This window comes from Schistocerca gregaria, chromosome X (assembly GCF_023897955.1).
Source record: "Schistocerca gregaria isolate iqSchGreg1 chromosome X, iqSchGreg1.2, whole genome shotgun sequence".
Classification (NCBI taxonomy): domain Eukaryota; kingdom Metazoa; phylum Arthropoda; class Insecta; order Orthoptera; family Acrididae; genus Schistocerca; species Schistocerca gregaria.
Genome location: NC_064931.1, coordinates 410116753 through 410130784, shown reverse-complemented (window position 1 = coordinate 410130784; position 14032 = coordinate 410116753). Strand labels below are relative to the sequence as shown.

The window sequence follows — 14032 nt, the reverse complement described above, 5'->3', positions numbered from 1 at the left end:
AAGAAAAGGCAACTGATACATCAGAACTAAGCGCAACTGTTTACTCAAAGTAAAGAACAGCATTCATGCTGCACTCAGTTCGACAATAAATGCCCAAATCACATCTATTATATGGGCACAAACAATGTATTTCCAAACCACCTACGTCTTACACATCAGCTAGAGTCAATTGACAATCAGTAATTGCAATTCAATTTATACAAACAAAAACATTTGATCACGTGTTTCGCATATCTGTACGGTTGGAACTGATATCCCATCTAAGTGCTTTTAAGTGATTTCTTAAATCAAGTGTCGAGAAGTTTTTACGGGTATGATTTATTAGGATTCCAAGCGCACTTACTCTCTATTTTCTCGATAACGTTCACTGTCCGTACAATGAGCTTCACACAATTATAACAAGTTAACGTATCTTCCTTGAAAACAAACGTGTAGTTGACATGGTATTCTTCTTTCATTGCGAGGCAGCGCCCTTTCCTCGACATTGAATCTCCGTTGATCTCCGTAATGGTACTCTTCCCATTTTCCCAAGAAAACCATGAATCTTGAATAACGGGTGGAATTGTACAATTGGCTGAAACTGCAATTAGGAAATGATTGGTGACTCATATGCATATTCCTTAATGAAAGAGAAACACAAAACCATAACTTAAAGTTTTATAATCAAAGAAAATAATTTGGCACACTCACTCAATGCTATATGCAAAAGCACTATGGACAACATAAACATGAGTTTAAAGCGCATTTTTGGGATTACGAATTTGTCCACGCCCATACCCTAACAACTTAAACACAACACAGCAACTGACGCTTGAACGTCAAAGACGTTACATCAAAGACATTATACATTTTCAGAACTTCTATGGTTAGTAACGAAAAGGACGAAGGTAGATCGTGCATTAATTATGATTAATATACTTTATGTCAAATTATTGAAGTTCACTAGCCTAATCAAGAGCATATGAAACTTTTAAACTATGAAATAATAAAAACGCTAAATTCAGTTGAGAGTAGCGGTCGAGACCTGCAGAACTCTACTGAAACTATGTCCGGCTATAGTTGCTACCAGTGCTACCAGATGGTCAAAGCAGGAATACTGTCAGTGTCAGATTCGAATAGTGATGGGCTAAACTGCGATTTTCCGATAGCAGTGATTTCTGTGAATGCTACTTTTCACTATCTGTTATTTTTAACTGTGTTTTGTTGTAGTTGCGGACCAGATCTTGTATTTTATAGGTTACTTGTCTCTAAATGATATTTTCAGGAGAAAAAGACAATGATGCTTCTTATTGATATAATACAGAGTCACAGCTGTGTATGACCAACCATAACTGGTGCTGAATATGCATGTCATCATATAATATGCAGACACAGTACATCGATATTCTGAGCCACAAGGTTCTTAAAACGAAGTACGAACGTCGATCAGCCGATAGCACTAGGAAAAGAACGTTAATTGCGCTTTATAGTTGATATTTGCGACTTCTAGTTTGTCACAGAAATCGCAATTGGACTTACTGAATCGCAGAGAAACAGCGTAGTACGAACTTTGGCCAACAGATGGCACTATTAACTGCGCTATTTAGTCGCTACTTGCGACTCTTAGTTGCGGCTTGTCACGATAATCGCAGTTGGACTCGATAGCGAATCGCAGAGATAAGCGCAGTATGGACTTTGCCCAACAGATGGTACTGTTAAGAAGAGCCTTACGTCATAGTGACGTAACGCTAGGTCATCATGACATAAATAACATAAATCGACTACACGAGTACGTGTATCGATCTTCACTGTTGTACCACAGAGATTCCACCAATAACGTGAAAGTTGAACGTATATAGACGTGTACAGACGAATTACAGCTATTGTGTGGTATGCTGATCCCAGTTGAATTATTTATTAAACTGTAATATCAACAATTCTGGATATTATTGGGTGTTTCTTGATGTAATGAATGTCTGAAGGAAGAAACCATAAGAGTAACGAAAGTCAAAAATAGCGTCTAATCATTTTTTTAAAAAATCCGATTAATTGTGCATAAATCATGTGGATAGAAACGTGAAATACGGAGAAATTAGAGCGATACTTATTTTTATAAGACCCAATGGATAGTACATAATTCTTCTGGGCAGAAACGTTAAACTGAGAAATTAAGGTGGCTCCAAAGATAATTCCGAATGTTGGTTGAATTTTATCTTCATGCTGTAGATCAGTACAGAAACTTTTGCTCTTTAGAAACAAATTATTACTGATGATTATAATGTACTGACCTGTTATACCATGTCATTATTTTTCTTCATGGTTGTACACTATGAATAAAAAATGTCATGCAAGTCACATTTACCAGCATTTTAAGCAACTGAAAGTAGTGAGTGCTGTTGCCATTTTCAGCTATTTTTTGTATGAGTCTCAAGCAATATGGAAATAACTATAGTAATCATGCCAAACACCACCAAAATTTATACCATGTCTATTGAGAGAATAAACAAACACAGTATTCCACCATCACATATTAAATATCACTTAGTGCTGCTAAAACTGTGGGCTGGTTGTCAAGTAGCTCATCCATTGTGACAGTCAGTGTACAACATCATTTGGCACCTAATAAAAAACCTACTTTTTTGTAGTTCATACTGCTTAAATATTAAAATGTAACAATTATAGACGAAATATCATTGTTTTTTCACAGTATACAGCGTATAAAGAAAAATGGAGTGCTATAAACTGCTTACATTATACTTTATAATCATCAGCAATAAATTATTTCTGAAGAGTAAAATTATCTGTTGATTTACAACATGAAAGCAAAATGAAAATTCCACCAACATTCGGAATTATCTTTGGAACCACATTAATTTCTCAGTTTAGCGGTTCTACCCAGAAGAATTATGTACAGCTCATTGGCTTTTATAAAAATACGAAACACTTTTTCTCCCTATTTCACGTTCCTGTCCACATGATTTATGCACAGTTAATCGGATTTTTCAAAAAATGACTACTCGTTTTTTTTACTTTCGTTGTGGTTATTGTTCCTTCATTTAGATATTCGTCATGTTCAAGAAACACACAATAGCATCCCACATTGTTGGGATTAGAGCTTAATAATTAATTATTTCATGTTTCTGTCGACACAGCCATGCATAATTCATGGGATTTTTTTTTTAATTATTACAAGCTTTTTTTGGCTTTCGTTGTGTTCATGAAATACCCAATAACATCCCAAATTCTTTGGATTACTGATTAATAAATAGTTATTTCACGTTTCTGTCCACACGATTCATCGGATTGAAAAAAAAATGACTGCAAGCGTTTGTTTGTTTCTTTTGGTGTGGTTCCTTCGTTCAGACATTCATTATGTTCAAGAAACACACAATAACATCCAAACTTGTTGGTATTCCAGCTTAATAACTAATTCAACTCGGCTGAACATACCACACAACAGTTGTCACTTCCTTTGCACACATCTATTTAATATTTACATATATCTTTCACGTTATTGGTGCAAACTCTGTTGTGCAACTGCAAAGATAGATATACGTACTCATGAAGTCGATTTAGGTTTATTTACGTCACGATGAGGTAGCGTTACGTCACTATGACGTAGGGCTCTCCTCACCCAGCGTGAGATGAATGCTACCCTAAAAGTATAGGGGGTGTTGCTTCTAGCCGCGACTTGTCACTCATATCGCAGAAAACAGTACGAAATTCGGCCAATAAATGGCTCACGGCGTTGAATGTAAAATGCTACTTGCGACTGCTAATTGTGACTAAAATCGCAGTTAGATTCTGTAAAGTTGTTATTGTGATATCTGTAACATCTCAATCACTATGATTTCTAACATACGCGATTTCCTGCCCACCACTACATTCGAACATCCAGCCAACAGTATCAAACAGAGGATGAGTAGTATTCACCTAGACCCCACAGTCGCGGAGTAGGATTTGTCGCAGCTGGCTTTACAAAATCTGCAGTCGTGACAAGTGACATTGCTAAGAAGCGGCCTGCGGAAGCAGTACTTCGTTCTGGGAACTACAGAATCATTTTAATTTGTGTGCCACTTCAAACATCTCCTAACTCGTTTCTTTAGACATTCAAAGTTTATAACTTTGTCTATAAGTGAGCTTTCTGCCTGATATGTGACTACATAAAGTACACATAAATATAAGACAAGAGCAATAGAGAGAACAATCACAAAATAAACTGAGTACATGTATCATGTAATTAGTACCATCATCATCATCATCATGTATTGCATTAATGGGCCTTTAAGACCCACAGCGGAGAAACAAAAGAAAAAATCACACTACAAAAGGAAAACGTAAAGAGTATAGCAAATTTATTCATGCAATGATCATTTTAGGGCCGGTTGTACAATCTCCGTTTAGCAGCCGGTTAAGCTCTATTCTCGGAATAAATCGAGAACGCTTTGTACGAACCAGGAATAACGCCTAACCGAAGCGTAAACTCACACAGTAACTTAACCAGCGATTACTGGTCTGTTTGCGGGCTTAACTGGGGAACAAGTTTTCAATATAGCAGTAATAGTGACAGATGCAGGCAAGATGATGAAATTTCGGCTGACCTATTCATAAGAATGAGGAAGGAGAAGAAAGTGAGACGACGCAGATTCCAAATTTATATTCAGATTTCGCTTTTCAGAGGAAGCTGTACTACTTTTCTCCAATCTTGTATGTGAGAAACTGGACAATACGACGGACAGGCGAGACAATTTCTCTGTTTCCTTAAATAATACTGTTTATCTCTAGTAATATGCATTTAATTTCAGTAGCTCGTGAATTCCGTAGTGTTATTTATATAAATCAGGCACATTAAAATAACGATTCATGCAAAAACCATGTCGTTTATCTGGCGTGTGTTACAATTGTTGCAGTAGTGGAAAGGATTGTTTCATTTCATTTCGCAGATTGTGCCACAATAGACTTAACCAAATCGAAGAACCTCACGAGTCATGTGTATTAACTGTTAAATTAACAGCTTTGCCTATTTTAGACAAAACATCGATTTCAGAACGTTTTGATAAAACAGTAGTGTCCCTGTTTTCTAATGGGAAAGCCCCTGTTTATACACTCCCAAGCATTGTCAGTACAAATTCCGCCTTTTACTGAAAATATTAGAAACTCAGGGCCACTAATGCTTCAGCACAACAACACTGTCTCCCAAATGCCATTATTCAATGAAACCTGTGAACTATTTGTGCTTACTCCGCCTACGTTTAACACAGTAAGATGAAAAGGAAAGTTATCATTTTTTTCTTTTTCTTTCTCTCTATTTTTAAGTGATGCTTCCCCAGCTACAGAACATAGCTGTTGTGTTTGTCAATTATTAGTATTATCCACTTAAGTTCACCCATATTTATCATAAAACAATAATTAATTATGTATGTTATAAGATGGCGCCGGTCAGTAAGGACGTAGTTCGTTCAGCTCCGCTAAAAAGTAGAATTTTATTAAATATTAAGTGTGTGAAATGCAAGAAAATTGCCGAAACGGCATCCTTTGTGATAAATGTGATCTGTGGAACTATTTTAAATGTGCCAACGTCGACGAACAGAGGCTGCCCGAAGATAATACTGAGTGGTTCTCTCCTCCATGCTGCAACGACGCTAGCCTGGATAATGTTGCAATGAAAGACTACTATTCATCTCATGCTATTCTTCAGAAATTGAAAGAAGAAAACGAATTACTGTGTGAAGAAATTAGACGCCTAAAAGAATGCTGTGAGCAGAGCGACCAGGAACTATGTAAAAGGCTGGTTAATAGTGAGTCATTAGAAATAGGTTATAGGCCTAATATCGACTCCAACTGGCTGCCGCTTGGAAACAGGCCTGATATTAATCAGGTAGAACAGTGTAATATTGTGCCTTTAAAAAACACCACAAAATCTTTTAATAACCAGAAAAACCCGAAACGTTATGTAACCCTTTCGAATAAGTATGGTATTTTGGAAGCTATCGATGGGGCAGAGAGCATAACCCCAGTCTACACCCAAACCAATTCAAGGTCTAACCTACAATTGAAGCTAACAACAAAGACTACTAAACAAGCCCCCAGAAAGTTTGTACCTAGGCCTAGAAGATCCATAAACATTCAAATTCACACTGATAGCCAAGGTAGGAATGTGTATGCTGGAATAATGGAGAAAAGCAACTTCAATGTTACTAGTTTTGTGAGACCAGGGGCAAGCTTCAAGGAAGCCACCCAAAGTGCTGCGGGAAATGTCAAGTCAGACCTCGATGTTACTGTACTACTGGCGGGAACAAACGATGTGGCGAGAAATGAAAGGCAAAATCTTATCTCCTCACTGAAAGACAGGCTGCAAGATCTTCAGAGTGTCAAACGTAGCTGTGTTTTTTCTGTTCCAACATGGTATGATCTACCTGTATGGTCAGCCATCAATCAAGAGGTGAAGAAGGCTAACCAGGAAATGTTTAAGATGTGTAAACCCTTTAGGAATGTCACTTTTTTTGACCTCAGCAACATTGGTAGGAGGTTTCATACATCTCAAGGTTTTCACCTAAATAGGTTAGGTAAAAGATTTGTCTCAGATGTTATTGTAGACATAGTAGAAAATTTTTTTCTGAATCAAGCTAAGTACCATAATGCAATAGCCTTATAATACAATGTTAACCACCCTGTACACTCTGATAATACTTTTTTAGTCCAACCAAGCACATTGATTTAGCAGTGAATAGTAATATCAGTGCTGATTCTAATTCCTCTCAAAATAACCACAGTCTCAGAATTTGCTGCCTCAGTGTGCAAGGGTTGAGTAGTAAATCCCTAATACTGAATGAATTTGTCTTAGAAAATCAGTTTGATGTGATTTGTGTTAATGAGCAATGGTGTAAATATGATGAAATTTGCTTTATTCAATTTGATGACTTTAAACTGATTAGTAACTTCGGCAGGGATAAGTGTGTACACGGTGGTACTGCAGTCTAAGTTAAAAACTCTTTGCTGGGTTATAGTAGCAAGCTAGATGTGAGTTGTCTGTGTAAGGAATTTGATTTTGAGGAATCAGGAATATGTATAAATGACATAAAGTTAGTAGTTTAGTAGTTTTATCTCTGTACAGATCCCCAGATGGTGATCCCTCTTTGTTTGTTGAAACATTGGAATAATTATTAGAGTTTTTTAATGGTAACAAGTGGAAAAACTATGAGGTACTAATTGGGGTGGGGGGACCTAAATGCTGACTTTGATCTCACAGAAGATAAACTAAGTGTACGAGAATTTAAAAATTTTCTTAGGCAATTTAACTTTGTCTACACCAATACCAAACCAACCAGAGGCTTGGCCTGTCTTGATAACATCCTAACCCTCACTTTTGGAAATTCTTTTGTAACTCACAACACATCTCATAAGTCCAAATTAATTGTAACAAGACCTGTAAATTACACAAAATTGTTTAATTTTAGATCCCATGTTAGTTCCTTCAATTGGTTTGATATGTTCGCTAAAATAGAACATTTGTTAGCTGACTGTGTTTTTGAGAATTTTTTTTCAATGTTCAATACTTTATTTGAAATGACTATTCCGCAAAGAAAATAGAAAAATTAAAGTGACCGCCAGCGAATCTAAAATTAAAAAGAGAAATAAAGAGTGGTTTACTCCTGAATTAGCCAATTAAAAGAATAAAGTTATGTTGTTTTTCGATCTAAATAAAAAGATTAATACTCAGCAATCCAAATTTTTCTTTACATAGGCTAAGAAAAAATATAGGGCAGCTTTTATTGAAGGAAAAAAACAACATAACACTATAAGTATCGAGACAGCAAAAAATAAATGTAAAAAAGCTTCGAATATAATAAACTCAGTCGCCAAAAATAACAAACCAAAAGAGGTAGCTGTCTCAGCAAATGATTTTAACAATTTATGTATACAGTCAGTTAGGGATATTCAGAAAATATCATTAAAGCCGCGGAAACTGTTGCTCAAATAATGGAAAATTGTAATTTGGAGTTTAGACATGACAAACATAATTTTGTGTTCTCTGAAGTGACACAGCAGGAGGTTTTAAATTTTGTAAATAAGTTATGTCTTCGAGAAGTGCCAATATATACGGCATATACTGTAAGATATTGAAAAATGTTATTGAATGCATTGTCGGCCCTTTAACGTATGTTATAAATAAGTGTCTGGCACAGGGAATTTTCCCCAATGTACTGAAGTTATGTAGAGTTGTTCCTGTGTATAAGAATGGTGATGGAAAATGTCCATCTAGTTACTGACTCATATCCCTCACTCCTGTTTTTTCTAAAGTATTGGAAACTGTTATGTATAATCAAATGTGTAATTTTCTAGATAATAATTCTACTATTTCCCATGAGCAATTTTGTTTGAGGAAAAATAGATCGACCACTCATGCTATTGATTCACTCGTTAAAAAGGTTCTCCAAGTATTGAAAGGAAAGGAGTTTGCTCTGGTCGCCTTTTGTGATCTGAGTAAAGCATTTGATTGTGTGAACCACAAGTTAATTCTGAATAAATTAGAGATTTTAAGTTTTCAGAACAGTTTCTTGGTTATTTTACGTCTTTTTTGGGGCACCATAAACAGATTGCTTGTATTAATGAAGGTAGATCCAATGTAGCCGATGTCCTGTGTGGTATGCCTCAGGGCTCGGTGCTTAGCTCATTGCTTTTTATGATTATAATTGATGATTTACCATCTAATGTAAGTTCCCATTCAGTCGCATATGCTGATGATACAACCTTTATCAACAATGACCCTGACATTGAATTGTTAAAAAGTATAACAGAAAATACCATAAGTGAAGCATCAAAATGGTTCAGAGCAAACGGTTTTTTATTAAATGGAAATAAAACACAGTTCATGTGTCTCAGCTTAAGAAATACCTTATTTCTGAATACTTCAAATGATGTTAAATTTCTTGGTATATATTCACATAGTAAACTTAATTGGAATTACCATATTAACTATATATCTGCTAGGCTTTCTAGAGTAATTTATTTGTTGCGAAGGTTAAAAGGTTGTGTATCAGATAAGTATATTAGATCAGCATATTTTGCCTTCTTTCAGAGCAGTATTTCTTATGGTTTACTATTATTGGGAAACTGTAGCCATGTGCAGGATATTCTTCTAATGCAAAATACTTGTAAGAATTGTCACTGATTCTGGTAGACTAGATTCCTGCAAGCCATTGTTTGTGAAACTTAAAGTTATGACTGTTATTAATCTCTAAATATATATTGTGGTTCTATATACCATGCACAATTTACCAAACCAGCAATTAAGAGAAAATATACATTTTTATGGTATGAGAAACAGGAAACACATTCATGTACCTTTTCAACATTTAACTAAGTCTTTAAAAAGCTGTCATGTAATACGTTCCAAATGTTGCAATAAATTTTCTCTTTGTAAATTCGATTGTCCTATTGAAAAGATCTAGCCCAAACTGTATGAGTTGCTGGTCGAGCATCCTTTTTATTCCATTGATGAATTTCTTGATTGTAGTCAAAAACAAATAATATTATAAACTTTAGCTGCTCCCCATATCCTATATTAATTATTTCATTAGCAATTCTAGTTACCTATTTGTTGGTAGATAGTAATAATATTAATTATTTCATTAGCAGTTCTAGTTACCTATTTGTTAGTAGCTAGTAATAAGCATTAATCTGTTTTTCCCTGCACAGCTGCAAACGACAGTTATTATAATCTGATGTAATATTTTTTTGTATATAATATGTTTTCCTGTCTTGGTATTCTGTATTCTGACATTTTCCAATATTTTGTACTGGTACATTCTGATTGATTTGGTTGTACTACCTCACTTTGTGTATTGTATCTCCTGTCTATTCACTATTTATAAAACTATTGTAATATTGTACTTACAATTCCTACATATAATTTTGTTTATATTTTGTAATTTGACGTTGTTTATTGCTTCTGTAAGCTTAAGACAATAAAATCGTTTTATTATTATTATTATTATTATTATTATTATTAACAGAACAGATATTTGGTTATTGAGTCTGTGTAGTTGTAGCATGTGCAAGGAATGCCTGGAAGACTATATTTTTAACTTTCCTTGAATATCAAGTTTTTTCGTGTTCTGCCTGATGTCAAACTGAAGCAAGTTGACAGTAACTTAAACTGAAACATTTTATATTGCCTTTGTGAGAAGTACCATTTTTCTGAAAATCATGACTTATTATGATTGTTTACTGTAAAAAAAGTTTTATAGTAGACTAATGTTACAAGTTTACACAGCCACAGCTATAGCAAAAAAAAATACACTTCACTTAGATCTCCCATTAGGAGAATAACTTTCTATTTTTCAGTAAATGCTTCAGAGCAACAAAATTTTCCACCACCCAGCATTATTTCCATAAATATGTAAATTAGTTTTGCTTACTCAAGCTAAGTATAACACAGTAAAATGAACTGGAAAGGCAGTTTATTTTTTTAAGAAAGCCATAGCAGATAGCTGTTGTTATTTCTCAGTTATTAGTGTTATCCACATAACCACATCCATATTTATCATAAGGTAAGGGTTATGTTTGTGTTATAAGGATATAGATACTGGTCATTCAGCTAACAGGAATCTTTAGCTGTTGAATCATAATCATAGCAGTGGAAGAAGTGGCTGGCACGTTACGTTTTTAAATTTCCCTATAACTGTCTCATGTCATTCTTTTCTTTCTTTCAGAAATGACTCTGTTCCAACCAATGAACCAGCTACTATGGACACTCAAATATTTTGCCTCTGGTGATTTCCTTCTATCGTTGGAGGTTTTATTGTTATTAGAAAGGGAACAGCTATCAGGATTGTCAAAAGGATGTGCATGAAACTGGACAACATGCATAAGAGAGAGTTTTTTAATTATTTCAGTTTCCGATACAAGTAAATGAAAATAAAATAAACAAATGTAAATGGATTAATGTATTTTTACTCTGAAATAATTTGTTTTAATTTTTATTTTCTGATCCTAATTTCGAGCTTTATGCTCTTTTTTAACCAATACAGTTCTTTCTTCCTTCTCTGGTTCTTGTCAAGCTACTTTCGATGCGGCACCATCTGTAACTCTGCTAACTCTTTCGCAATTGAGAACAGGTACTTTTATTCTGGAAACAAAACTGACAGGTCTAAGCTGAGACGACTGTAGAAAAGAACACAATGTACTTGTCTTGCTGCCAGTTACTTCCCCTTTCCCTCCCAAATTACACATTTATGCCAGAGATGACTGAACAAGCCAGAATTATGCGTGAAATAATTACTGTTCCTCGGAAATTTATGGTGAGATGCAATAAAAACAGCCTCTAGTTTGATATGTGGCCTAGGTAAATTTCTGTCCCAAGACAGTAAAAAAGATAATGCTTGCTTATTGTAAATGTTGGCATCTTATTCGTCATATATACCCTCAATATAATTAATAAGCACAATATCATAGAAACGAGATATATATACGCCCAATAACTGCAAAGGTGGATGCACAAATAGTGTTCAATAATTGAAAAAGGAAATTTTCTGTAGAGCACCCACTGCTGCTGTAATGAAGTAATCATTCTAAGACGTAAATACACCAGCAAGGTAGCCAGTGACGCCTCTCAGAATTTTCAGTCAAATCAACCACGATGATGAATGTGTTGCCATGGTTTGTTAGAGAGACTGAAAAGACCAATTAGTTCACGAACCAGGAGCATTTCACAATTGCTTCTATATTATGTGGCTACACTATCTACTATACAGCTACGTTTGATGGAATACTATCGTACTGGGGATATGTTGCAACTGAATCGAACTGACTGTGGCGTCCTTCTGTTGACAAATTTTATCAGTCGTGTACTTCATTGTACATAATTTGGAACTTACATTGCACAATTTTGGCGCCATCAGTCTGTAGCCTCTGCTACCTTCTCTGGGCATAATATTTACGTGTTTACTTATTACAAAAAAATCGATCATTTCTTATAGCTGCTCTATGTGAAGTTGTTTGGAAACTGTTGCGTATATTTTCCTATATTTTAGTCGGAAATCTAGAAAGATCTCTTACTGGTCAAACAACAAATACATGGTCCTTTGACAAATTTCAGGATAGATCGTTATATATATATATATATATATATATATATATATATATATATATAAGGAACCTACCAATTTAGTTAAATGTTTTGCACTAATATTTTCCCTAAATGAGACTGCAGCGGTTTTCGTGTTTTCTGCTACACTCTTGTACTTATTTACAGTATCTACCAACCTCAAAATATCCTCAAGCAAAGAGTTTTGCGATCTGGTAGGCTTTTTACTCATTTTTCACGCACTATTTTTGGAGATGACGGCCAAGTAAATGTTATATGATGTACGCGAAAATATCCAGAATGTTCTTCAGTTGTTGCCAACTGGACATGTACACTGTTCCAAGAATAACTAAGTGGGCCATAAAATGGGGTCTTACAACATGCACTACAAGATAACCCATGGTTAGCCTATTCCTCAGTTAGCTATCCCTGGATTTATCCTGAGATTTTGCAACTGGCCCTTAGAGAAATAAAAGAAAAACTAAATCAATATGACCAGAAAAACCAGGCCAGTATATTAACAAATGCATAACCTCATTTGGCTTGCATATTCTGTACAATGTTGTTTTAGTTATACATACTAGGAACACATTAAGTTGATAGGATGCAAATTGTGTATATACTGTTCACTGTGTCTTTAAAAATAAAATGTCTGCATACACTACACACACCATTGGATGTCATCAGGGCCTCACTATGCTGCCATGCCTTTGCTGCTTCCTCATATGTTCCCTACTGCTTGTCTAAAATACTGAGTCAGCACATCGTCAGAATGTATGAGATGTTGAGCTCCGGTAAGTGACAAGATGCTAATACTATGCAATACAGATACTGAACAACTTTCGTATCTACGAGAAATGTATGTTATTGTCAACTAAATGGCATTTTTCAGCTACCAAAAAGGTGATGTGTCAAAAGATAAGTATCACAGTCTCCAAACTCAATGATCACTCATGGTCAGTGGTTGAAACTGATTCAAAGGAGTGGGTGGACGCCTTCCAGTAGGTATGTGATCTGCGTTAAACATTTCAGAAAGACAAAATAATAAAATCTCATAATCGTTTTAAATTTTTGCTTTTATATGAGTAGAAATATCCACGAGCTTGGCTAAAATTACTTGGATGTGCAGTTCTAGAAATTTTTTCAATCTGTTATATTGTTTGAAGGTGCCAACTAAATTTAACTGTAAGAAAAATCAAAGTGAAATAACACTGAGATGAGAAGAAAAACTGTTTGAGAGAGAGAAACGAAGAGCAGTCTGCAGACGATTTGATGCAAAGCTTCACATAGTTATATGAAAGTGGAGGTAGGATTATGCAGGGTGTCCCAGTAGGAATGGTCAATATTTGGGGATATGACAGGAATATTCATTTGAAGCAAAAAGCTTCATATCAACAGATGCAATATTCCAAATGGTTTCTAAGATAGAACACATTTAATGTTTGTTTTTGGGTTAGTGGTGCACACATGTCTCTTACCCACTCACCTCTTTGATGTTTTATTCCAACCCAACCTACCGCATTGATTTCAGCTTCTTGTTTGGGATATAAAACTAGTCAGTTGAAAGTGCAGTTGCCCATGGCATCATGTGAGTGAAGTAGTGGAAGGAACTGAGAGTGTATTACAGAGGAGTATTGGTTAAATGTGTTTGTACATATGCTGGTCCAAACGCCACACATGTACACCAATGTAGAATGTGCAGGTATAGTGTATATTTACAGTTTCTGTGATGGTAGTGGTCCTGTTGATCTCAAAGAATATCGTCAGTGCTTTCCAATACATATAATTCCCGATCATAGAGGGTTTACAAGAGTTTTCAGTAGATTGCGTGAAATAGGTATTCTTCCAAGTTAACACTTTTTTTCTCAATGTGTTGTTCAAAACCCTCTGCAGGAACAGCGACATATTGTTGAAATAGTGCAGCACAGTCCTACTACCACCACTCAGTGAAATTCTACATGTGTC

General features: G+C 35.2%; 1 protein-coding gene across 1 annotated transcript in view; it reads right to left on the bottom strand.

The window, feature by feature from the left end:
* LOC126298197 (uncharacterized) overlaps positions 1-1329 on the bottom strand; it is a 114217-nt gene extending 112888 nt beyond the window's left edge. The window contains exons 1-2 of the mRNA XM_049989504.1: positions 691-1329; positions 344-580 (exon numbers count right to left, since the gene is read on the bottom strand). Coding sequence (XP_049845461.1) covers positions 344-580; positions 691-775 — 322 coding nt within the window. The 5' untranslated portion in view covers positions 776-1329. The remainder of the gene's footprint in view (positions 1-343; positions 581-690) is intronic.
* Positions 1330-14032: the final 12703 nt, after the last annotated feature.